This window comes from Ictidomys tridecemlineatus, chromosome 5 (assembly GCF_052094955.1).
Source record: "Ictidomys tridecemlineatus isolate mIctTri1 chromosome 5, mIctTri1.hap1, whole genome shotgun sequence".
NCBI classification, from domain to species: Eukaryota; Metazoa; Chordata; class Mammalia; order Rodentia; family Sciuridae; genus Ictidomys; species Ictidomys tridecemlineatus.
The window spans coordinates 115247648-115274398 of NC_135481.1; the positions used below are offsets into that span (position 1 = coordinate 115247648).

At 46.6% G+C, this 26751-nt stretch overlaps 1 protein-coding gene, 1 long non-coding RNA gene and 1 other non-coding gene across 3 annotated transcripts; 1 reads left to right on the forward strand and 2 right to left on the reverse strand.

Moving 5' to 3' along the window:
* Nucleotides 1-9973: 9973 nt before the first annotated feature.
* LOC110597111 (uncharacterized) lies at nucleotides 9974-14843 on the reverse strand. The gene is made up of 2 exons (XR_002482993.3): nucleotides 14072-14843; nucleotides 9974-13127 (listed from the first exon to the last, which is right to left on the reverse strand). It is a non-coding gene; the product is annotated as an uncharacterized LOC110597111 (long non-coding RNA).
* Nucleotides 13486-13758, reverse strand: LOC120887044 (small Cajal body-specific RNA 13). Its single transcript, XR_005730213.1, has one exon.
* A 99-nt stretch (nucleotides 14844-14942) lies between the features above and the next one.
* Nucleotides 14943-25563, forward strand: Glrx5 (glutaredoxin 5). The gene is made up of 2 exons (XM_078050812.1): nucleotides 14943-15296; nucleotides 24991-25563. Exons 1-2 carry the CDS (start codon nucleotides 15008-15010, stop codon nucleotides 25167-25169), a joined length of 468 nt encoding a protein of 155 aa, XP_077906938.1. The 5' UTR covers nucleotides 14943-15007; the 3' UTR covers nucleotides 25170-25563.
* Nucleotides 25564-26751: the final 1188 nt, after the last annotated feature.

Here is a 26751-nt window from a genome sequence, read left to right on the forward strand (position 1 = left end):
GTATGTGAGCACCTGCCTCGTGGGCGCTGTGGCATCATGGTTCTGGGAGGTCTGATCACTACAGTCTCTGCATACAGCCATTTAGTGTCTCCTGGGGTTGACTCTGTGCCAATCTCTGGGGATTCAGAGAGGAATGAGACATAGATTACTATTCCCAGGGAAGTCAACATGCAAAAGTGCTGTGTCCCAGACAGAGTGGCAGGGTACACAGTGCCAACAGTCCCTTTCACAGCTAAGGTGACACGGAGCACCCGATTCAGAGCAGTGGGGAGACTCAGATTTCAGGCCCAGCTTTTGCTGTTGCTTAATTGAGTGAATCTTGACGAGCCGTGTAACCTCTTGGATCACTGGGTTTATTATCTGTTAGAGGGGATAGCAGTACTATTTCAGAGGTGAAAAAAATATATATATGTGATAAAATATTTTACAAACTACAAAATACTCTGCAGATGTCAGTGGTGTGATTGTTGTTGGAGTTGATGTAATCTTTGCAGGGCTGGATGTTTTTCAGGACCCTCTCCTGCTGCTTTTCATAAGCCTGATATAAACATTGAAAACTGGACTTGCTTCTCCCCCCCACCCCCACTCCTGGAGATTGAATCCAGGGGTGCTCTACCTCTGAGCCACACCTCCAGACCTTTTTTAACTTTTTATTTCGAGTCAGGATCTCTTTAAATTGCCAAGATTAGCCCCAAACTTGCAATCCTCCTACCTCAGCCTCCCATATCACTGGAATTACAGGAGTGTGCCATTGTACCTGCTGTGGCTCAATTATTATCATTTTTGTGGTGCTGAGGATGGAACCCTGGACCTAAGCATGCTAAGCACGTGTTTCTACCATTGAGCTTCACCCCCAGCCCACGATCTTATTTTTTATTCAGTGGTGGATTTTTTTTTCCATTTTAAAGTGAATCATATAGAAGGAACAAAAATTGAGTAAGCAACACAAGAGCAGAGGGATGTGTCGGCTAGGAGGCTGCGATGCATCCTTCATCTTCAGCATTTACTGCCGCTGCAGGAAGGAGTGAAAATAGAAACCTATTTGGAAAGAAAATTCTGGCAAAGGCCCTGGGGGAGAGCCCCTCTGTCATCTCTGGAATTGAGCACAGGAAACCCCGCCCGCCCTCGGCCTCCCTTTCAGAGGCAGCCTGGAGAGGGAACCACAAGAAGCACGTTAAAATTATGCCTTTCGGAAATTCTGACTCACTTGGCAGAGGGGGCTGTTTGTGCAACGTACAAAAAGTGAGGTTTTCGCGGCTGCGCAGCTCACATCTCCACCACTTGCAGGGCAGCTGGACCCGTTTAATAAGCTGGGGGAGTATCTGGGCCTGTGTCACCCTGGCAGTTGATTACCCGGATTCACCAGCACTCAGTACAGTTCTCTTTTTGTAAGTGTGGTTTTTAGTTGTGTATGTGTTCAGTCTCCGCAGAAAGATTGGGAGAAGAGCTGGACTGGGTTTTCTAAATTAGTGAGAAAACCCAGGGGTGAGGAGTGGTCTCAGCACCAAGCTTGAGAGCTGGAGCAACTATGGATGTACCTCTAGCTACGGGGATTGTGCCACTTTTATAAACCCCCTCATGGCATGGATGGGTCAACCAAGGCCAGAGGGCAGGCAGGAGGGGCACTGTCAGGGTCCCAGATGGCAACTGGTATTCGGGACATTGGTGATCCCATCTCTCTTCCAACTTCCTGTTCTTGGTAGATTAAATACTGGCTCTTAGCTAAACACGGGTGGAGAGCCCATATTGGGATGCTCTTTTCTGGGGCACCCATCAGAGAAGTCCTCCTGGGTGTGGAAAGGGTCCTCTCTCAGCTCTGGTCTCAGATCCTTCTTTTCTTTCTTTCCAGTTTGCCATCTCTCTAATGTCAGTCTGTCCCTTCCCACTGGGCTCCTGCCTCGTGCTTCTTAGGGGAAGATCCACCCCCTGGTTGTCTTTCCCATGGGTGATGGAGGGGGGCACCCCTGCGGGGAGTGAGGAGTGGTCTCAGCACCACCAAGCATGGGGGCTGGAGCAGCTGGGGATGCTCCTGCAGCTACACGGAGCTGTGCTGCTATTATAAAATAAAAACAAGACATAGGAAGCCTGGGCTGGATTGTAGGAGGTCTGGCTTCTAGTCCTTATTAGTGCAGTTAATGAGCTGTGTCATCTCAGGTCACTTCTGAGTTTCCGAATCTGTGAAATGAGAGATATGGAAAAGACCATCTCTAAGTTGTTCATCCAACTTAAAAAATATGAGAATTCCCTTTCTTTATCTTTTCTTTTCTTTTCTTTTTTTTCTTTTGTGGTAGTGATATTGAACCCAGGGGCACTCTACCACCAAGCCAGTCCCCAGCCCTTTTTAGTTTTTATTCTGAGACACAGCCTCTCTAAGTTGTCCAGTCTGGCCTCAAACTTGTGATTCTCCTGCCTCAGCCTCCCAAGTTGCTGGGATTACAGGCATGCGTCACTATATCAGGAAAGAAACTTGACTGTATTAGATGTTAAATGTCATTTAACAGAACTAAACATTCTATCAGCATGCTCCCAGGGATAAGTACCAATAGAAACAAGAGTGTTATAGTACAACTGATAAACTTTTTTCCTGAAAAAAATGAAATCCTTCTAGAAGAGGCTGACTATGCCTCTCCCATCAGTGGGCAACCCTCTCCACTCCTGCTGCGTCTGTGGGGACTATTTTAAGGGTGTGTGTTTTAAATTAAAGGTTTTATTTTGAGATAATTATAAATTCACATTTGGTTACAAGAAGTGACACAGTTTCCCTCATGGCAGAGTCGCACTGACCCCCGCACCATGAAGGCACAAGCTGTGTCCACCACCACGGGAGCCCCTGTGCCTAGCCCTGCCTAGCCCCTCCTTAATCCTGGGCCAACACTAGTGTGTTTTCATTTCCATAATTTGGTCATTTAAAGACTGTTACGTATATGGAATCATATGGAACGTGACCTTTGGGGATTGGCTCTTTTCACTTGGCGTGGTTCTCTGAGGTCCATCCAGGTGCTGGCTGTGCCGAGAGGTCACCCCTCTTGCTTGCTGAGTCCAATTCCCAGGTGAGGGTTTTGCACAACTTCTGCAACCATTGCCTCATCGAAGGACATCCTGGTTTCCAGTTTGGGGATATTCTGTTTAAAGCTGCTGTGAGCATTTTGTACACAGTCTTCTCACATTAGGTTATTAGTTATCCCCATGCGCAATCCCACACCACCTGACTTTCTCTGCTTATTCTTAGGAGGACACACTCCAAGGATGTTTGAGTGTCAGTAACTGCCCGGGACTAGGCTGTTTGTTGTGCAAATCCAACCAAAGTAAATTGCATGGTTCCTGCCATCGGGGATTTAGGGTCCTTGGGGACGCTACATTCAGACACAGAGAACATTGACATAACAGCATTGTATGTCATCCTTTGCTAGACTGCGTAGTACAGAGTCATCTTGTAGAAGGATCCAGAGACAGTAGAACATCGAAGGCTTGAGTATTTGGGGAAGGCCTCTGGAGACAATGGGTTGTGAGCTACTTTTGAATGATGGAGAATAATAAGCTATAACATAAAAGGCTTGCCATACCGGCACTGTTTTAAGACTACCCTTCCTGGTAGCTACTATTATCAACCAAAGAATAGAGAAAGTGATCACTTGCCCAAGCTCACACAGTGATCACATGACTCATTTGAAGTACACTCCAGTTCTGTCCATCTGATAGTAATAGGAGAGGATTATATTCTGGTTGTGACTAAATTCCAGTCTGTTTCTTAGGCTCTATGTTCGCACAAAACTCTGTTGTACCCAAAATGTTAATCAGTTTGTTTCAGGTCAAGGTTATGGATGAGAAGTTAAAGTAACTTTGCTCAGAAGCAGCATCAGTTTTGGCGATTGGAGGGTAGTCTCTGTGTGAGGTATCAGTTGCCAGAGGGAGAGCACCAGACTGGGTGTGTGTGTGTGTGTGTGTGTGTGTGTGTGTGTGTGTGTGTGCGCGCGCGCGCGTGCGCGCCAGGGACTGCAGCCTCTATCATGCTGATTATCTGCACATGCAGCCAGGAAACAGCGTCGGCAGCTGTTGGCATAGAACACACTGGGCTCTAAGCCCGTTTCAGAGAAGGAGTGTGGTTTTGAATTCTCAGAATCACAGCATCCCGGGGAGTCGCCTCCACGCTCAGCTCTTTTTTTGGTTGCTAAACACACAGGACTGCGACTTCTCTACAGTTAGTATTGGGGGCTGCTGGCCCTTGGCACCTCACCCTCTGGTTTAAACAACGGCCGGCCCTGAAGCTGGTTTGCTTGTCAGTTTTTGTTCTGAAATCAAAATGTCGGTGTTTGCATCCTGGAGTGGTTGGCAGAGCCAAAAGCACCTTTCCTCAAAGTCTCTTGGCTTGATCCCCAGGCAGCAGAGTGGCTCTGAGCCACCTTGCCCCAGTCCAGAGAGGGGAGCCAGTTCTCTGCCTCCCCTGTGGGAGTCACATAGGATACCAACAGCCAAAACATGCTGCGCACTTGAAGATCTGTGCCCGCGTGTGCTGACAAAACTCCACGGCAGAGACCAGCTCAGGGTGAGGCTGAGTGAGAGGACTTCCCCTGCAGAGAAAGGGGACTCTTGCATTATCTTGTTCCCTGGAGACTTGTTTTTGAAAGTTGCTCACGCTGTCTCTCCTGGCTTCTGATGGGCGTGGCTGTTCTGAGCATGTGATAATCCTAGAAGCTGTGATAGGCAGGCGCCCAGGAAGCTGGGGGAGGCTTCTGAGCCAGACCTGGCAGGCATGAAGGGGTGGTAGGAGCCATGCAGGCGTTTGTGCCACCCCCACCGTCCCCAGACAAGCAGGCCGTGTTCTGCTCCTACACTGCGGCCCAGCTTGCCCCTTAAGCCAAGCTGCAGGGGCTTGTAAATGCCACACTGGGCCAGGTTTCTGTATGAAACCTGTTGCTCTTGACGACAATTGTTAGTGGGCCAGGACACTTTCCTAAGAGAGAAGGCAGAGTGTCACTGCTGCAGCCTGATTCCATAAAGCCTTCGAATTTTGCTAAAGATGGCTGACAGTTAACATGTAGAGAAATGCTTTCCAAATGGGTCACCGCAAATCCCCCAAATGCAATAGCCACAGCCCAGGCCCAAGATTTTAAAGAACATTAATCTGAAATTTCCTCTTTGTGGGTGTAGAGTTGGTGTACAGAGCAAAAGAGCAAGTGTTACTAAAGACACGTCCTGGATCCCCAACTACCTATATTCAGCAGACAGAAGCACCCCCACAACTAGGCAGAAGAGAGCTGGGCAATCTCCTTCTGGTGTCCCGGGGCACTGCCAAGGTCTCTGCCAGCACCATGTCCTTGAGTCCAGGTCCCGAGCTGTGGCACTCAAGGCAATGTCATCAGTCGACTGGGAATGTTGCCTTGTTTGTCACTGAGCGTCTTGGGTAAAATGACTGGGCCCACTCAGCTCAGTTTGCAAACTAAACAATGGTGAACACGAGGGCCCACAGCCAGACACAACTCGGTCAGAAGACACTTGGCAAATTCCCTTTATATCCGAGAGTCCCTCAGTGAACGACCTGAGGTCAGGACACATCCAACTGCTATAGCCCACAGCCCTGTGTGCCTCATGGCCAGATCCAGGCGGCCTGGGTGTCCCCACCTGGCCCATCTGTGGCTCTGATGTCACTCCCTCTTTCCACAAAGCACTTCCTCCTCCTGTTCCTCTGCCTGGCTCCTTGTCAGGGTTGGTGACCTGTCCTTCCCCATCTGCATATGCCCCTGTGCTTCTTCTGTCTCCTTGTATCTCTCCTTTCCCACCCAAATCTCTCTTATCAATAGATCCCACCAGTAGAGGCAATCTTCAGAATCATCTCCATTTTTCAGAGATAACCAGAGGGCTTAGATGTCCCTGGGACCATGAGTGGGCGTGTCCAGAAGCAACCTGAGATCTTACTTTCACCATGCTCAGCTTTCCCTCCTCTGCAAGGAGAGTCACCAGGGACTGAGCAGATACCTGTCCCTCTCCCCACAATCAGCCAAACACTGTCAATCCTGCCTTCGGAGGTCAGCTCTGTTAGCACTGGTGCCTTCTCCGCCACCAAGACCTGGATGGTTCAGTTGTACAAGCCTCCCGGCTGGCCTTCCTCTATGGGTTCAGCCACCTCCGGTCACCTTAACACTCCTGCCAGCTGGTCTCCCAGCTCCACAGCCCCCAGGCTTTCTGGGTTTCTCTCACCCAAAAGAAGAGATCCCGAGGCCCTCACCATCTGAGCTCACCTCTTTCTAAAGGAACCACTCAGTGCTCCCGTGGAGTACACCGCGGCCTCTGCCTCCTTTTCCTGATTGCTTCCTCTTCCTGGAACACGCTCCCCTCTACAGGGAAGCTCTACCCACTGCCAAGACTCAGTCCAAGTGCCACCCACTCTCCTGAGTTGTGTCCAGCTCCTGAGGCACTGACTGGCTGTACTCAGAGCCTGCCCCTGCACCTCCTTTCCATCCCTAGTGATCTTGGATCTGCCCCCACCACAAGTCTGTGAGGTCCTGGGGATTTGGAGTTTTCTCATTCCACTCTGGCTAGCATGGTAGCACTCATGGAGCTGCTTCTTTATTTATATATTTATTTTTTGGTGCAGGGGTTTGAACCCAGGATCTTGTACATGCTAAGCATATACTCTATTACTGAGCTACCAACCCATGCATTTCTTCTCATTCCATGTCATCTGGGGTCAACACACTAGATCAGCATTTTTGTTTTCCATAGTTTTAGTCACCTATAGTCAACCAAGTTCCAAAATGATTACATGGGAATTTCCAGAAATAAATTCATAAATTTTAAATTGAACTCCAATCTTAGCCATGTGTTGAGATCTCATGCCACTGCACTCTGACCTGCCTGGAAAGTGAATCCTCATTTCCAGTGTGTCCACGCTGTATATGCTACTAGTCCATTAGTCACTTAATAGCCTTCTCAGTTATCAGAGCTTCTGCTGTGGTATCTCAATGCTTATGTTCAGTTCACCTTCATCTGACTTCATAATGGCCTCAAAGCACAAGAGTGATACTGGCAGTTCAGATACATTGAAGAGAAGTGGTAAAGTGTTTCCTTTAAGTGAAAAGGTAAGAGTACAGTAAGATATTTTGAGAGACTGCATTCACCTAGCTTTTATTATAGTATATTATTATAATCGTTCTATTTCATTATTTTTATTAATCTCTTATTATCGCTAACTTATAAATTAAACTTTATCATATGTCTGTATATATAGGAAAGAATAGCATATGTAGGATTCAGTATTATCTCTAATTTCCAGCAATTGAAGATCTTAGAAGATATCTCCCGAAGATGTATGAGTTTCATGCAACTTGGGACTTGCTGAGACACTGTCCTGTATTGCTGTCCTTGTCCCATGTTCTTCATTCAAGAATTGTGGATTGAGGGTGCCAGGGAAAATGCTGAAGCAGGGGTTGCAAAAATGAATCCTGCAAGTCTAGAAGTGGACTTCTAGACTTCTAGTTGTCTAATGGGCGGGGCATAATAAATAAACAAAACTATGACACATACACTCCCTTAAGGAATCTTGGTACCCAACATCAGTGAAGTAGGACCAAGTAGTAGGCCCAGTGAAGTGGTCATATTCTTTCGTGTCTCTGTGCTTCCTGGTGTGAACAGTGTAACACTCAAAGTGCAACTTTATGGGTATCATCTTCCCCAGGCCCAGTGTGAGCTGAGCTCTCATGGAACCAGATGTTTGGTTCATAATCAGAAAAACTCAACTTCATGCCAATATCATTCAGTCTCTTACCACCTAAATGATACAGTGCATATATTATTCATATATACACACACACACACACACACATATACACACACATACATATATATACACATATGTATGTATATATGTGTGTGTATGTGTGTGTGTATACATATATATATATTTGGTACTAGGGATTGAGCCCAGGGTGCTCTTCTACTGAGCCATATCGCCTCTTCTTTTATTTTTGTATTTTTATTTGACATAGGTCTTGCTAAGTTCCTGAGGCTGGCCTCGAACTTGCAATCTTCTGCCTTAGCCTCCTGTCACTGGATTACAAGTGTGCACCACCTCACCCAGCCCACGTGTGATTTCTGTTGGCAATCCTACATATATTGCACATTTTCTGGGCCTCTTATCCAGAACATGTGGAACATAATTTCCTTTTCTATGTAAACTTGAAAGTATACAGGGCTCTAATGCAAAAGGAACAGTGGATGAGAAGGTTGTTTGACCCTTCAGACATAGAATGCTTGTTTTTTTCCCTTCCAGTATGGGGGGGGGGTCAAACCCAGAGCCTCATGTGTGCTAGGGAAGTGCTTTATCACCAGGCTATAGCCCAGCCCTAGAATGCTGCTTTTAAAAGTCCTAGGATGTCTGCTACTTATTTTGAAAATCTCCTGTTGGCCTGGTAGTCTTTGCTTCCTTCTGCTTTTAGTGACAGCCTTTTAAAAATTTCTGCTTGTAATCTGCTATAGCTACAGTATGAGAAACTCAGAAAATTATCTATCCATTTCTGATGTGAGAACAAGCCTGGGGCGAGAGTGACTCTTCCTAGAATCAGCAAATGGGTGAATTTCAACTTGTATTTAATGACAGGGACAACCCTTAGTTGCCAGTGGCTGCTCCTGCTTCCTAAGGATGAGGGAGTAGTGCCCCCTACCTGCCTTGCAGGGTAAAGCAGAGACTAGTTAAAAAATACAAGTTTCTTAAAAAACTTGAGGACATGGGTAATTTTTAATACAAACAAAAATTTCTTCAAGTGAGAAGATATTATTGCCCTGTGCCCAGACTTCGTGGGACTTATCATAGGGCAGCAGTTGCGTGGTATGTAGAGGTGAACTGATGGGGACACCACAGTTGGATTTGTGCACACTTAGAGCTGCCCCTATAAAGCTGCTACATAGATGCCAGATCCCAGGACTTCTGCAGAGAGGTGGGCCAATGGGGCACCTGCTGCTCGAGGCTTTTAATGCAAAAATCACCTTGGCTGCCCAGGTTTGCATGAAGCCTATGCAAAAAACGGCTCCCTTTGCCCAGTTTTTTAGAAAATAGAAAGTGATTGGTTTATAATTGTCTTTAATTAAAACTCTTCAAGTTCTGGCTGACTATAACTTGATATCATATATATTATAATATTTGCTGGGTACAGTGGTGCACACCTGTAATTCCTGCTACTCAGGAGGCTGAGTCATGAGAATCCCAAGTTTGAGCCCAACTTCACCAACTAGTGAGATCCTGTCTACACACACACACACACACACACACACACACACACACACACACAAACACAAAGGACTGGTGATGTAGTTCCACGGTAGAGCCTGGGTTCCATCCCCAATACCTCCAAAGAAAGGGTATGAATTGTCGAAGAAGACAAACATCACAGATTATCAGTAGACTTAATTTTAAACACATGAAGTTATTAAGGCTCAAAGGTGGAAGTACAAAATGAAATTCCAACTCATCATGAAGAGTGTTTAAGACCTGGGCAATACACTGCAATGATCAAAAGAAAACAAACTTCACGAGCACTCCCGGGGCTGCAGGCTTGGTGGTTACGGGGGCCTTGAAGGCTTCTGCTGACAGACTCATCTTCCCAGCACAACGGCTTCTCCTACTGTGGTCTAGGCACCTTGTCAGAAATCTTTGGAATATGAGTCACAGAACTATCTGCTGGTAAAAAAGGAAAGAAAAAAAAAAAAAAAAGGAGCACATAATGCAAAGCATTAGCACTGCTCCTTCCACAGGAAGGGAGGAAAAGCCGGTTCTTTCATCACATTTAATTAAAAGGCCTAAGGAGTGTTATGCTTCCCATTTAATTCTTAATACAACCTTACAGAAGGTCTGATTTGAGCTCTTTCTCTTGGAATAAAACAAGGTTCTCAGTAGAACCACCACCAACAGATGCGTGTTGGCAAACGGCAAGAGCAAGTAGTTTGGTCCTTGGTAAGAAAAAGGGAACACTACTTTCAGAGGTGGAGAATTAAGGGTTAGCTTTATTAACTGCACTGAAATTATCATCACTGTAATTTTACAAAGCACAAATCATCCAGTACATATATATATCAATCACATAGTCAGTTTTCTGTAGGACTTGCTGGTGATTCTGATTCAGCACAAAAATGCAAATTCCATGTAGCCAGGTTGGTGGCACACATCTGGAATCACAGCTACCTGGGAGGCTGAGGCAGGGGATAGCAAGTTCAAGGCCAGCCTCAGCAACTTGGCAAGGGTGTCTCAAATAAAAAGGGCCGACAGTGCAGCTCAGTGGTAGTGCAGGCTTGAGTACAATCCACAGTATGGGGGTGGGGAGATTGCATGTGAAAACAAAATGTACAGAGGAGCACAGTGGCAGAATCTATCAAAAAGACGTTATAAATACATATTAAAAAGAGAACAGAATCTAGAGACTAAAATGCCTAAGAATCATTATCCTAGGTTTGATGTAAGGTTCAAGTGGATTATGTACACAAAAGGTGTTTTAAAAATAAAAATTAGAACATATACACAAGATAATATCAAGTTGAGGGAAGCATTTAGGAACACAGCGCAATAGAGGCCTTAAAACTCTGCTGCATTAGATAAAGAAATCTTGAAATATGTATAATCTTCAACAGATGTCATAAGTACATTTTTTCAAAAATTCAGGAAGGTGAAATGGGAGGTGTTGAAAAATCCGAGGAAAATCAGAACTTCTGAGTATTTAATGATGTTCAGGATTGGAACCCAGCGCCATATCCCACACTCCAAATCCCAGGGCAGGAACAGGTCCTACTATGGCACTCAGGATTTTCTAAATGTGCCCCATTTCTTCAGCACTAGTCTGCACTGACCTAAGCCCATCTGCGGCACATCTTCTCTCCTTAGAGGGCAGAAGAAGTGGGGTGAGTAGGACCTGTGAGCCACCGTGGAAGCTGGCCCTAATGAAGCCTGCCTTCCTGGCTGTAGGCTGGGTCCCCAGAGTGTGGGCAACAGGGATTAGTAAATTGAAGTCCATTCCCACGGCCAGAGAGTATTTATGAACCAGCTGCCTTGTCAGATAGATGTAGTCAAAACCAAAAGGCATCTCTAGATCTGCAGTGGGAATTAGAAAAATTCTCTGGGCAGTCTGGCTTTGCACTCATCTCTCACATATATATGTTTGGTTCAGGGAATCAAGTGAATTCCAGGGATGCAGTGCGTGAGGTTCTAAAATTACTGGATAATAGCTCCACAGAAAGGTTTCAGGTTCCAGCTCAGAACCACAAACTCTGGGTCGTAAATGCTATTTTAGCTCAGGAATGTGCGGTGGCTCCACCCCTTGTGTAACCCAAGCAGCCACTTTTTTCTTAGGATTCTGGCAGAAAGGTTTGGCCAGCTAGGAGAGCACTTCTGTGTCCCATTTTCTTATGAAACTCACCTCCTTCTCCTCTAAAAGCTGGTCATTGTTGAAGAATCAGGAACACAGCACTGGCTCCCAGAGCAAGGGAAGGGGAAGAGGTACCTGCTAAATGTTCCGACAATATGTCACCTGTCACCCAGTCACCTTGCAAGCTCAGCAACCCCAACTCTAGCTCTTCATCAAGGGCTGGGAGAGAAAAAGGGGCTACAGGTTTCCACTATGATTTCAGTGGTGAAGCTGCTTTTGGAAAGGCGGATGCAAATGAGGATATTCACCACATACATGCAGCCATATCTGTTTGAAAGGATAGGGAGAAACATTTTTGGAGTGTCAGAGTCAGCATGTTTACAAGGTGTGGGGAACTTGGGGTTTAATCCTAGGATTCTCCTCACTGCTCATTAATGCCCACTGGGTGTGGGGAAATTTGGAAATCATGAGAACCTTAGGATCTGGGTGACAGCTTGCCGAGCATGGGTGAGGCCCTGGTTTCACAAAACAAACTAAACCCACAGGGAGAGAACACAAACTGGCAGACACAGGTGACTTACTTGTTCAAAACGCTCAACAACACAACAGCAAATTTCTAACAAGTTTTGTTATAAAATTTCTAAAGAAAAATCTCAAAATCAAAATAGTGAATCATGTATAAAAGTTTAAACGTTCTTTTTGTTTTTTGGTGCTAATACTCCAAGGGAATTAAGTCACAAACAGAACCAGCTAATAGATGCCATACTTCATTGTATTTTAGGTTGTGTTTTACTAAAAGTTTCAATGTATCTTTATTATTGCCTTTTGTGAAGCTAAGGATAAAACTTGCATATGCTAAGAAAGTGTTCTTCCACTGAGCCATATCTTGAAACCCTTAAGGACTTAAATTTAGATATACTGTTTCAATTTTTTTTTCTGGTTTAGAGATTTAAATTTCTTTCTTTTTTTTTAAGAGAGAGAGAAAGAGAATTTTTTAATATTTATTTTTTAGTTTTCGGCGGACACAACATCTTTGTTGGTATGTGGTGCTGAGGATCGAACCCGGGCCACACGCATGCCAGGGGAGCGCGCTACCAATTGAGACACATCCCCAGCCCTTAAATTGCTTTCTTGCCCTTGGTCACTCTATCAAAGGCATCCATCTCAGCTCCTTGAAAGAACACCCATAGATCCTTGGTATGTCACGTGTCTTCCTATCTACAAGACACAACAGCTCCACTATAATTTTGAAAAACATAGACTTTGTACTCTTCCTGCTCAAGGATTACTTTTAATTTTTAATGATAGCTGCATTCTCAACTTAGTAACATCTGACAACTAAAAAGGACAAATGTTCTTCAGAAGACAACATTACACACTAGTTTAGGGATAGAATAATGTTTATATAAAAATATATAAATATATGAAAACACAGAGTGTGTGTGGTCTACATATATGTTCCCATTACTACTCTGTCTCAGATCCTCAGAACACAGTTTGTGAATTCTTCTCCCTCTCTCAGTCAACACAAAAACAGAATTAAGACAGTTTAAATAAAAAACAATGTAGGTTTTCAGGAACAAATTGTCAAATTTTTTTAAGTAAGAAACTTACTCCAACATATACATGAATAAAAGTTGATTTTGGAAGGAAATTAATACATTCTGTATTGTCAAGGACACCTTCCGACTTTGAAACAACAGTCACCTCAGCGTTAACAGCATTTTCTATATATTTCTTCCCATGATGCTCCTTCCTCTGACTTATCCGGAATTAATGGATCTGTAAAACAAACAAAAAAAAATTATTTCTTTTCTTTTCTTTTTTTTTTTCCAGTGCTGGGGATTGAACCCAGGGTCAAGCATGAACTACAACTCAGCCCCAAACAAAGATTCTAATTTTGGATCCCACATTAGAAAATTAGCAAGCATCAATAATATCGAGGGGGTTATAAGATGACAATAAAGAGCACTTCCCGGTAGTGTCCTAAGTTTATTAGTAAGTTTCATGCTGAATGATTATCTCGAAGACTCACAAGTTGACATGTGCTGATTTTCCGGTTTTAGACTTGAGCCTTCCCCCAAAATAAACCAACTACCTCCAGCATTATTTAAAAAATAACTCAAAGGTTAAAAAAATAATTTGTAGCAGTACTTAGTGTCCAACAGAAACCACTCTGTCTGCCAAACAATATCGCGACTGCAAAGCTTCTCTTACTGTTGGTGGATAGATAATGACACGGAGGTCATTATCACCGTGGCAACAGTATTCAGGAACTATCAGAGGAAAATTGCACATGGAACCGCTGGCTCTGGAGCAGGCATGCCTCAGCTTCCTCCGGAGTATGCTTTTTCTGCAAGTCTGGTGTGCTCTTGGGTACCACCAACCCAGCGCGGTCCCAAGACTGCAGACCGTACAGCATCCCACCGAGTCCTGCTCTTTGGATTCATGCTTTTACCAGTAAGAGCACCTACCACGTTCCAGCCCTTGTTCTGGTTGGTAAACACAGGCCAAGCAATGACACGTATGCACAGTGGCCTAGGGAAGACTTTTCTCTCCTGGGTACCCCGACAAGGCTTTATTTCCGCTTCTCATTTCTCGTGCAAACTACAAGCTTCGGACACCGGGTGTCCTGGGATGGTCGGTGTTGGCACCGCGTCAAGCACCCCGAAGCTGCTGGGGAGATGGCTGTGGGAGGAACCCATTCATTTATTACTCCTACTTACTTTTTGTTTTCCGGACCGGGTCACGCTAGGCCGCCCAGCCCGGTCTTGAACTCGCAGCTTCACGTGATCGCCGGCGGGAGCTTCCGAGCGCCGGGCCGCGGGCGCCTGGCAGCTCCTCCCTGTTTGAGTTCTCCATTCAGCAACCCTTGCCCAGCCCAGGCATGAGCGCTGACTCAGCTGGGCTGGAGGACCGGCGAGGCCCGAAGTCCAGCGACCGCGCAGGCGACAGCACCTGACACATTTTTAAAGCAAAAGTTGTTCCAGAGAAAAAATCGCGCGCCGGGCGGGGCCTGGGCCGCTGCCCACGTGCGCGGCGGGGCCGAGGAGGGAACCCGCAGGCCTGAGGCCGGGGCCCCGCCCAGCTCCCCGGCGTGTCGGCTCCTCGGGCGCCCGCGAGGCTCACCGGGGCTGGAGAAGCGGGGGCCCGCCTGCCCCAGTGCTTCCGACTCTCGGGATTCGGCCGTAGCCGGATCGACTGCCCGCCGCGTCGCCATGGCAACCCCCGGCTGCCGACTTCGGAACCGGAACCTTCCGAAGTGACCCCTTCCCGGCGTTCCGCAGAACAGACGAAACCCCGCCCAGCGCCTTTCCCCGCCATCCCTGGGCATCCCTGCTGGCCCACTTGGCGACTCTCCGGAAGAAAGTCGCTTTCCCCCAGTTTTGTTTCCCGTAGTCCCTCAGCGTGACTCTGATGGGCATCCACTCTGTCCAATCAACTGGAAAAGCTATTGCCGACAGCCAATAGGAAGGCGGTGAGGTGCCGACGTAAGGCCCACCTCCCACCTGCGCGGGCTGGTATTGTCCAATCGTGAAGAGCAGTTAGGATCCCGTCCAATGAGGGCCTCTGGGGGGCGGGCCGGGCCGCCGCGGGCCTAGAGAAGACTCAGTGGCCGCTGAGGTTCGGGCGCCGTAGAGGGCTCCGGAGGGCGGGAGGGGATGAGCGCGTCCCTGGGCCGGGCGGCGGCGGCTCTACTCCGCTGGGGGCGGGCCGCGGGCGGCGGCGGCCTCCGGGTTACCGGCGTGCGGGCGGCAGGCTCGGGCGGCGGCGGCCGGGCGGAGCAGCTGGACACGATGGTGAAGAAAGACAAGGTGGTGGTCTTCCTCAAGGGGACGCCGGAGCAGCCCCAGTGCGGCTTCAGCAACGCCGTGGTGCAGATCCTGCGGCTGCACGGCGTCCGCGACTACGCGGCCTATAACGTGCTGGACGACCCCGAGCTCCGACAAGGTCAGGCCCGCGGCCGCGGGGTCGGGTGACCCGCGGAGGCTTCGGAGCGCGCGGGTCGGAGGGTCATGCTGGGGCCTTGGCGCCTGAGAGCCCGAGGGCAGCGGGGCGAGGCCGAGGTGCGGTCGTGCGGGGCGGGGTCTCTGCAGTTTCTACCGGCGTTAGGGCGCGGAGTACTGTCCTGGAGAGAGAGTTAGGTACGGCTGTAATTGACTCGCGCAGATCTTGAGGATCTGGGGCTCTGGGGCTGTTGCCAGTTTGGACAGTGGTGTAAGTCCTAGGAGTCCATGCTCACTTTGAGGGGAATGGGCACTTCCAGGCGAGCAGTCTCTGGCAGACTCCCCGCCCTATAGGACTCGGGGAGTGGGGCAAAGAGGGGAGCTCATAACGAGTGTCCTCTAGGAGGTAGGCGCTTTAAGGAACACTTTGAGGGGCTTGGAAGCCTTTGGTGTGCCTTGCGGATAGGGACTGGTACTGTTCACGGGGGAAGAGGGCCACATTGCCCTTGTCTGAGGTTAGTGGGGTCAGAGGCTGGCCTTTCATGGTTCAAGGCTCAGGGTGTCAGCGACCATCCTCTGTGGTTGCTACAAGGAGAGGGCTAGTATTACAGTCTGGGTTTCTGCATTCCAAACTAACTCATTGCCTCAACTTGGGAGTCCAAAAGGACAGGGACCAGAGCATCAGGGCCTGTGGTTTTTTGTTTCCCACGGGAAGGTAGAGGGCTATGACAGCTAGTTAGCATCTCTGATGCAATGTGTTAGGTAATTTATCAGCATTCTCCCATTCTAGGGTGGAGGGAGGAGAGGACCAGCATAGGGACCTGCTCCTTTTGTGTGTGTGTGTGGGGGGGGGTGACAGTGGTAGTGTTAGGAATTAAAACCAGGGTGGTTTACCCCTGAGCTCCATCTCCAGTTCTTCTTTTTTTGTTTTGAGACTGAAGCTCTCAAGTTGCTGAGAGTCTCACTGAGTTTCTGAGGCTGGCCTCAAAGTATCAATCCTTCTGCCTCAGTTTCCTGAGTCACTGAGATTACAGGCATGTGCCACTGTGCCCTGTAGGGTCCTCCTCCTGGGCAAGGAAGGATTGGTTGGGGTAGGTGGAGAAATGGGAAATCTATGTTCATTTTTCCTGGGGACTAGCCCCGGGGCACTGCTTTCTAGTTAAGGACTTTGAGGGGCTGAGTTTTCTGCACCTCCTTTGCCTGGTACTTTCAGATTGTGCTAAAGAGAGATCCCAGTTTCTATGTTAGGGTGGGCATTTGAAGTTACTAACCATGGTCTTTCCTTACGTTGATGTAACAGGCTGGTGTTGTGAAAAGTACATTTTGGAGACTTGTGTTCTGTTAGCCTTACACAAGTCACAACTAACTGCAGTTTCCTTTTCAGTAAATTGAGGGTAATGACACCCGACTTGGCAAAAAAAGTAAAAATGACAGAAAGTGCGGATCACTTCATTTGGTACAGAAAGCACCCAGTAAATGGTAGCTATTTTATTATTAGCACTTCATGGTTTTCTAAGTATTTTCCGCCCCCCCCCACATTGTTTCATCCTTGTAAAAAAAAAAAAACTTTTGGTATTGGACGATCCTACATATGCTACTGGCAGTAGTTTTGTTGGATGAAACCTAGGAGGCGTGTTAAGTGACGGAGGAAGGGCAATTTATTATTGCTAGGTTGACGTGACATTACGACACATTGCACTCATGAGTCTGATCAACAAGAACTTGGCCAGTTTTCTGGCTGCAGGTTTTATCAAGCATAGGGGGATCAGTGGCCTTCATTGAAAGCCAGCTTCTTGACTTGAAAGATAAGAGTAACCACTCTGCAATCTTTCAGCTGGGACCTTGCCATAGATCCCCTGGAGATTGCCAGTATGGCTAATAGCAAAAAGTTGTACTATTGATACTTCAATACCATGAACTTCTTTAATTTGTAAATTTAATGTTGTTTAATGTAAGTGGAGATAAGGTATACTGGAATATGACTAATAAACACCATGGGAACAGAAATTAGGGTTACTGATGGCATTAATAATGTCGCTATCATCTTATTTTTTACATCTGGAGTCTAATCTATGTCCTTTAAATGCTCAAATAACAGTGAGAGGAATTTAACCCTCACTTCTCATGACCTTTGAATTTCATTGGATTGTTATTTTGGTTAATAAATGCATTGCATAGCTGGACATGGTGGCACATGCTTGTGATCCCAGCTATTCAGGAGGCTGAGGCAGGAGGATTTTAAGTTCCAGACCAGCCTGGGTAATTATAAACCATGTCTTCAAAAAAACAAACAAACAAACAGGTGAATGGGACTGGTTGTGTGTAGAGTGTTGCCTAGCATGTAGGAGGTTCTGGTTTGTTTGTTTGTTTCTTTCTTTCTTTCTTTCTTTCTTTTAAGTTGTAGTTGGACACAATACCTTTATTTTATTTGTTTATTTTTATTTGGTGCTGAGGATCAAACCCAAGGCCTCACATGTGCTAGGTGAGCACTCCACTGCTGAGCCACAACCCCAGCCAGAGGCTCTGGTTTATCCGCAGTACCACACACACAAAAAAAAAGAAAGAAAGAAAGAAAAAAGAAGTTCTTCATAAATATTGAGTATCACATACACCTCTTCTGTTGCTTAGAAAAGCATAATGGAAGTGCTCGTGTTCAGGCTGGGGCAGGGTGATGTAAGGGCATTCCCATGGTGAGGACTACTGTGGCCACATTAGGACTTTACATCATGAGACTCCTTTTCTCTCTGCTCTGCACCTGAAGTTTGCCAAGAGAGGCTGACAGGCGCTTGGTGCTTGCTTTTGCCAGCCAAGTAAGCATGTCTGCTTACCTTTCCCAGGCTCAGGGTTGCTTCTCAAAACAGCTGCAGGGCTCCTGCAAAATTGGCCCTTCTTTGTGTCTTGTGCCAGGGAAGACTGAGCTTCACAAAGGGCCCAAGTCCAAGAAAACACTGTCCCCCTAGCTCCTAGGCCTGGGTGTTAGAAACCTGATGCAGAGAGGCCTTCTTGCCCTCTGCTTTATCTGGAGTATGCAGGGGTCTTGAGGAAGCCTGGAGCACAGTGCTGCCTCCCCATTCGCCTTTGTTCCTTGGGTCACATCAAGACCTCTCTCCAAACAGATCCTGCTTGTCTGGACATAGTATTTTGCCCTCTACAGAACAGAGGACGTGTCTTATGCACCTGCCTGTGGCGCCATGTCTGCTGTTTATGCAAAACAGGCTTTCAGTGACTTCTTTAATGGATCAGTTAAGACTTTTGTTAATTTATCATCATATTGCAAAATCTGTGTTCTTAAAAACATTATAAACATTTCTGAATTTCTTCTTGTTTAGATCATCTTTGTATTCCTTGCATTGGGAATAGTGTCTGACAAAATAGAGATTCAAATATTGTTGAATGAGTAACCATTGTCTTATTGTTTTTTTCTTTTTTTGTAGTTACAAAAATTTTAGCTGGGTGCAGTGACTCATGCCTGTAATCCCAGCAGCTCAGGAGGCTGAGACAGGAGGGTGCAGGTTCAAAGCCAGGTTCAGCAATGCCAAGGCATTAAGCAGCTCAGTGAGACCCTGTCTCTAAATAAAATACACAATAGGGCTGGGGATGAGGCTCAGTGGTTGAATGCCCCTGAATTCAATCCCCAGTACCAAAAAAAATTTTTTTTAATTAACATTATACATTTTTCGGGCACAGTATACTATTTCATTGCATATACAGAATGCAAATCAGATCAGAGTAGTTGCCTCAGACTCTTGTTTCCTTGTGCTGGGAATTTTTAGAACCTCTCCGAAACTGGTTGTCACCAGTTATCCTACTGGCTGTGGTGTATGAAAAGGTATTCCTTGTGTCCAGCTCACCCTGTACCTGTCAGCCATCCTCCTTCCTCCACACTCCCATATCCTACTGTTGAATGTTTATTTAACATTTGAAAACACGTGCCACCTTTCCAGTGTCGTGAATTTGCTGCATTAGTAAAGAAAGCCCTTCTTACATGGCGTGTACTGACAGTTGGACAAGGGGTTGCGGGTATGCGCTGGTGTGGAATGTAAGTTCTATGCTATAAGTGTGAGTAGAAAAGGTACCAGCACTTGGGAGGAGTAGGGGTCAGCACTTAGCAAGTCAGAGCTGAACAGAGCCTGGACTGAGCTGCTTTACTCCTGGACAGATGGTCTGGGCTGGGGGTTGGCAAGCTTCCTTTATGAAGGCCCTGGAGGAAGTACTCCAGGCACTCTGGGCTGGGGGTCTCAGTTGCTGTTGTAGGTGAAAGCAGTCATGGATAACCTATAGATGAATGAGCATAGCTGATTCCAATAAAACTTTATTTACAAAGGAAGAAAAAGGAAGTGGACTGGTTTGGCCTGAACATCCTTTGCTGCCCCCAAGTCTAGAGAGCCTGACTCTTGCCCAAGTGTGTCAACATCCATGCCAAAGATGTTCGAAGATGTCGCTTGTAAGGATGGAAAATGTCAGTGACAGAAAGGGATGTTAGTAGCACACTGGATAAACAATCTAGTTTTATCTATGGTAGAAAACCAAGTTGTCTTAAAGTGAGCTAGATGTCCTTGTGATCAGCATGCTCAGTCTCAAAAATACAGTGTTTGGTAAAAAACCAAGCTGCAAATAGTCATTAAGACACAGTGCTGCTTGTGTACATAAACCTAAGTACACATGGGATGTAAAACAGTCCTAGCTATTGCAGATCTGTGGCAGTGCAAGTGTAGCTCAGGGGCAGGAGGACAGATGGCACCACGGACTGGAGTCCCTCTAGGAGGGTCTGAGGCAGCATGTATTAGGAGCCTGGCATTTGGACGCCTGGAAACCTGGGTGCACATGTAACTTTGGGTAAGTTACTTAACCTCTCTGAGCCTTAGCTTCCTCATCTGTAAGATAGGCATAATTATACTTACTTTGTAGGATGTTTGTAAAGAAACCACTTAAGAGATGAAACTTAGTAACTTAGCTCATTAAATGCCATTTTTATTACTGATGGCATTGGCTTGAATCACTCCTACAGTTTTTCCCTGTGCTTTCTCTCTTTCATATATTTCTGAGGAAAACATTACTGTGGAGAGTGGCTGTAGAGGACATTGACAAAGAGAGATTTACTCTGCACTGTGCTTGAAGCTTAGGTCATTTCATGCATCGTGTCTTATTTAATCTTCAGGATAAATCTGTGAGGCAGAGTGTTTTCCATTTTGCAGATGAAGAAAATTGAGTCTAAGAGAGACAGATTTCTGCAAGGCTGCATTTGCAAGCCAGGAAGCTGGCTTTGTGTTGCTCTTCCTCTAGTGAGGGTCTGCTGGTTTCCATGCTTGGGTCATCTCGTGTTGTCCTAATGCTGGTCTCCAAGTTGTAGGACAGTGAGGAAATGTGACCCTGGGAGGTGTGTGTCCTGCCCACGGTCACAGAGCCTGGTAAGCAAGTGAGAGTGGAATTAATCCACCTGTAGAGAAATTCTACCAAGAAGAACGCAAGCTGTGATTGTGGTGCTCAGGAGCAACTTAGTGTCCAAGCCAGGAATAAAGTCCAGTGTTCTGAAGGGTGGTGTATTTTGGGAAGTACTTTTTTAAAAAATGGTCTTGGGGATTGAATACAGGGCCTCACATATGCTGGGCAGGTGCAGAGCTGCACCTACCTCCTTTTTTTTTTTTTTTTTTTTTTTTGCCAGGTGGGGATCAAATCCAGGCCCCTGTGCATGTCAGGTAGGTGCCTACCAGTGAGCTATACTCTTTTTATTTTATTTTGACACAGTGTCTCCCTAAGTCGCCCAAGCTGGCCTTGAACTTGTGATCCTTCTGCCTCAGTCTTTCGTGTCAGTTGGATCACAGGTGTGTGCCTCTGACCCAGAGGAATGAACATTTTGGAAGTTCTGGAGGGGGGTTGCCAGCGCACTGGTGTGACGTTGGAGTAGTGGCTTCTTTGTGATGGAGGAGTAGGCTGTGACGCCTCTTGTTGGAGAGCTTCCAAATGCCCAGTCCTGGTGCCTGCCACTTGTTATGTAACTTTGTAATTGGCATTTTCTGTCCCACAGGACTCACTGTCTAACATATATGAAACACGATCATCAATAAAATCCATTCTTGGGTCTGGTTTTCTAATTTTCAAGAGTTGCTCTCTGACTTTGAGTTATTTCAAGAGGTATTTGCAAAAGCCATCACTATATACTGCAGTTTTTGAAAACTAAAGCGAGAGAGAAATAAACCCTGTGTAAAGAATTACTTGTGGATCCAGGAATTCATTTAAATTTTGAATTATGAATAACATTCTTTAATTATTAAAAGCTTCTCACTTCACTCTGTGAGGGACAATTGGATATTTCCTTACAAATATTTAGACTAGTGATCAGATTTCTTAAAAATGAAAAATCGCTCAGGGCTGGGGAAGGGTGCTGAAGCTCTGCCTGGCCATCAGCTGCCCACGGCTCTGAGTCTAGACAAAAGAAGCAGGTAGATTCAGTCTTGAAGAACTTTGGCTTGTGGACACCTTGGATGCTGTCAGGAAAGTGCTATCATTCACCTTGGGCTGACCTCTGCATTCTCAATGTAAGGTGAGAGGCAAGACGACCCAGGCAGAGGGGTTTGTGGGGACATGGTCTCCCTGGGGACTCAGGCTGCGTGTTGGGTTCATGTTCTGCAATCCAGCCTGGCTGGCAGCCGCTCCTCCTGGTTGTTTTGGTGATAAGAATTCTCCTGGAGTCCCCTGGAGTTCCCTCTCTTAGGTGAGAGTCAGGACTCCTGTGTGGTAACATGAAATTTCATGAAGATAACAAGTCCAGTGCTTTGAGTCTGGCTCTATAAAAATGATTGATAAAAAGCAATTCATTCTTTTACTCAGAAAAGATTTACTAAAAAATTATACCATTTAGGAATAAACATGGTTTTGGGTAGCTTTCAGGCAGCAAATTTGTTTTCATTTTTGGTGATTTTAAAATTTTAGGTCCTCACAAAGTAGTAGGCATAATTTTTATTTTGCTGGAAGGCTTAGTACAGTGTATGACCAGTTGGAAAGAAGCAGACATAACTGCAGGTGCAATCCTGGCTCGTCTGTGTTGAAGGTGCTCAGGGCTGGGTGATGGTCCTGCTTGTGGGCAGGGAGTTTCTAGCATTTAGACCACTGGTATTGTAAAGCCATTCGCTTTACGGGAGCCCGGAGCCTCTAGCTGATTGTTTTATAGACATCCAGAGTGGCTAAGAAGCTTTTAGAAGCCTGTGACATTGTGACCATTTCTGACCATTTCTTTCTTTCTTTTTTTTTTTTTTCTTGGTACCAGGGATTAAACCCAGAGGTGCTTTACCATGGAGCTACCACAGAGCTACCCTGCCCCCCAGCCCTTTTTATTTTGAGATAGGGTTTCATGAAGTTGCTCGGGGCCTCACTGAGTTGCTCAGACTGGTTTTAAACTCTCATAATCCTCCTGCTGTAGCTTCCTGAGTTGCTGGGATCACAGGCGAGCACCACCACACCTGGCTTGTGACCATTTCTTAATGTTGATGCCTGGAGAAGAAAGATAAAAAGGCCGTGACTCAGGGTCTCTCCCCAGCCCTGATCACAGATGTATGGTTTAGAGCAAAGTCACTTATATTTTTTAGAAGGCAATAACTTTTTTGAGGAGGTGGAGTACTAGGAATTGAACTCAGGGGCACTAGAGCCATATCCCCAGCCCTATTTTTTTTTTTTTAATATTTTATTTAGAGACAGCCTCACTGAGTTGCTTAGTGCCTCGCCATTGCTGAAGCTGGCTTTGAACTCATGATCCTCCTGCCTCAGCCTCCCTAGCCATTGGGATTACAGGCATGGGACACTGTGCCTAGCAGAAGGCAATAACTTTTAAGAGAAGTATACTCTTGCCTTGGGACTGCTATTTATGACCCAACTCAAATTGATAATTTTATTTGGAAAATAAATGATTCCAAATAATAGTGTACCAAGAATAAGTTTTGCATTTTTTAGTCTGCATAAAAATCTCTATTTAGCCATTTTTAAAAATTCATGTACTGTTTTTGTTGTTGTTGTTGTTGTTGTTGTTTTAGTAGTGAAGATTAAGCCCAGAGGCATGTTTTACTTGAAGAAATCTGTTTATTTTTATTTATTTGTATGCTCATTTTGCTATTTAAAAACATCTATATAAATAAAAATTATCACATATGTAGTCTGTAGCAATTAATAATCTATACCATATTTTTACCATTTTGTTTTTAACATAATCAATGTTAGAATAGGAATATGGCTGAATGTGTCTTTGAAAGTATATCTATATCAACATAAGAATAGAAAACGGAATAGAATAATGAAGAGGGATGTGAAGGAAGAGTATGTTTTGTTTTGTTGTTTGTTTTGGAGCTAGGGTTTTGCTGTGCTGCCCAGGCTGGCCTCCAACCCCTAGGCTCCAGTGATCCTCCTCCCTCAGCCTCCTAAGTAGCTGGGCCTGCAGGCAGGCTCCACTGTGGGGGGTTTAGAAAGAATACTTTTTTTTTTTTTTTTTTTTTTTAGAGAGAGAGAGAATTTTTTTAATATTTATTTTTTAGTTCTCGGCGGACACAACATCTTTGTTGGTATGTGGTGCTGAGGATCGAACCCGGGCCGCATGCACGCCAGGCGAGCGCGCTACTGCTTGAGCCACATCCCCAGCCCCAGAAAGAATACTTTTTAAATGTTTAACATTGAAACCGCATTTCTTTCCTGCTGGACAGAGTTTTGCCCTCAGCTGTATGGCCCAGAATTAAGCAGAGTAATCTCCTGGTGCAGTCAGAGCAGATGCCCTGACTCTTCTGTGTGCCGTGAGCTCTTGAGAGCAGAGAGTGGGTCTCACTTGCCCTCTAGCTCTGTGTGTCCTCCGCACATGGACTTGTGGGGCTTGGGGCCTTTTCTTACCTGTGTAAGTCACTCTGGGTTTGGAGCTGAGCCGGATCCCCTATTCATGGACAGCTCATTTTTGTGGTGGAGGAGGATGGGCTTGTGGTTGGCACCACAGAACAGGAAATTTCTTGGGTTAAAATAATTATCAACAATAATTGGGCTGGGGATGTGGCTCAGGCGGTAGCGCGCTCGCCTGGCATGCGTGCGGCCCGGGTTCGATCCTCAGCACCACAAACCAACAAAGATGTTGTGTCCGCCGAGAACTAAGAAAAAATAAATAAATGTTAAAATTCTCTCTCTCTCTCTCTGTCCCTCCCTGTCTCTCACTCTCTCTTTAAAAAACAAACAAACAAACAAAAAAACCAATAATTGAGCGTCAGCGGCCGGTGGCCCGCACTGGCGTTTATCGGGCATGAGGGCGCACAGGTGGGGAGTCTCCCGACTGGGTGCTTGGTTACCATGACGGGTCCATGTCAAGCAGTCCATTTGGAAATGAGGTTGGGACATTTCTTCTGGTTTTGAAAACAAGGCTGGCAGGTTTGTGGCTTCGTGTATCTTACGTGACTTAAATTAACCAATCCAGTCCCCCTGTCATTAACCCACTGTTGACGAGTATTTTACTCAAGCTTTACCTGCCTAGTTCTCACAAAAACCTTGGGAAATAAGGGTGGAAATGAGTCGAAAGGTCACGTGACCTCTTGAGGTCATTGTGGAGGAGCGAGACCCTGGTCTATGTGACTGGAAAACTCCTTGCTCCTCCTGGGGGGTGGGCAGGGGAGGGCGTTCGAGTGCTGCTGTGAAGGCTCAGCCCTGACCTCGGAGGTAACCTGTCCCCGCTCTTCCCACAGGCATTAAAGACTACTCCAACTGGCCCACCATCCCACAGGTGTACCTCAACGGCGAGTTTGTGGGAGGCTGTGACATTCTTCTGCAGATGCACCAGAACGGGGACCTGGTGGAAGAACTGAAAAAGCTGGGGATTCGCTCCGCCCTTTTAGATGAAAAGAAAGACCAAGACTCAAAGTGAGGGTGCTGGTCCCCTGGGCGGAGCCGCGGGGGCACCCCCAGAAAGCCTTACCCTCGCTGTCTCTGTTCCCAGCAGCTGCTCGCGGCCCGGGCTCTTAAGAAGCGGGCGGTTTTCGCTTGTCCATCTCTGGGCTGAGACCATCCTGTTGTGAACGTCTTGTAACCACTGCACTGTAACCCTTCAACTGTTGTGTGATGATGTTGCTGGAAGCAAAATTTGTTCTTATATTGTCTTTTATTCTTTGCCTGATTCAGGGTCATGAATGTGTCAGTCTGCAAAGATAATATACCCCCAATTTTTTGGTAATTTCTTCTATTAAAGGAAATGACAAAGAAAAAGTTGTTAGAGTGGGGGCATTATTATTTTTTTTTTAAATAAACTGCCAACACAGAGACAGCATGCGTGTATGTTGTCAATCCTGAGGAGCACACAACTGTAGGATGTGGGTGCCTGCCACCTTCTCTTTGCAATTAACTCTGTCAAGTGTGCTGTGGCGGCTGTGCTCCCCATTTCTCTAGGGCAGGTGGCAGTAGTAGCTTGGGAGGAGGTGGGCTGCCCCACTGCCCTGTGCCAGGCAGACTGCTATGATTAGCTTGGGAGAAGGTTTCCACCGTCCGTCCACCAAGGCATGGCTTTCAATGAGTATCTTACTCTTAAAAAATGAGCCTTTATTAGAGAGGAAATCTGGTGTCTTGATAAGACTCACGGTGCCTCTGCATGCCCAGGCTGGCTGGAAGGAACCTGAGGGCTGCACCAAGGTGCGGGAGGAAAGCCCCGCCTGTCCTGGTGTCTTTGGCTCTGCAGGAAGTGGCCACACAGCATCTGCTTAGAAGTGCATCTTCCGGAGGCAGAGGCAGGAGGAAGGACACATCCTCCAGTGAGTGGCTGTCTCTCAAAGGCAAGCCAGGTGGGTTCCAGTCCCTTCTTTTTTTTTTTTAAACTTTTTAATATTTATTTTTCAGTTTTCGGTGGACACAACATCTTTATTTTATTTTTATGTGGTGCTGAGGATCGAACCCAGCGCCCCACGCATGCCAGATGAGCATGTTACCATTTGAGCCACATCCCTAGCCCCCAGTCCCTTCTTTAGCCTGCTGAGCCCCCTTGAAATCAGCTCCGAAAGTGGACTCCCTCTGGGAGGTGGGCTGCCACCTGGGGGGATGGCCTCCCCGGGGCAGGATCTGCTGGGTCCCCTTAGCCACTGTTCCTGCTGTGGACCTCACTCATAGGCTTTGGGATTCCCCCAGGGAGCGGAAGGAAAGCTGTAGCCAACCCTCACCTCACTGGGGACCTTGGCCCAGACAGAGGACTGGCCCTTGCCCCTCACCAGCCACAGGGCGGGGAAAGCGGCTCACTCTCAGGAGGTTTTGGTAGCACTTGTACACACAGCCCTTTGTTCTGTTGCAAGCTTGGCTTGTGTGGGATCATGGAGGAGGTTGGTACTCTAGGGGGATCTTTGCTCTACTGGAAGGAAGGCAGGTGCTCAAGATCTTGCCCATGCTGCCATCCCAGGTTGTGACCTTGTCCTCCGGAAAGAATGGCAGTGACAGGGCTGGGGATGTGGCTCAAGCAGTAGCGAGCT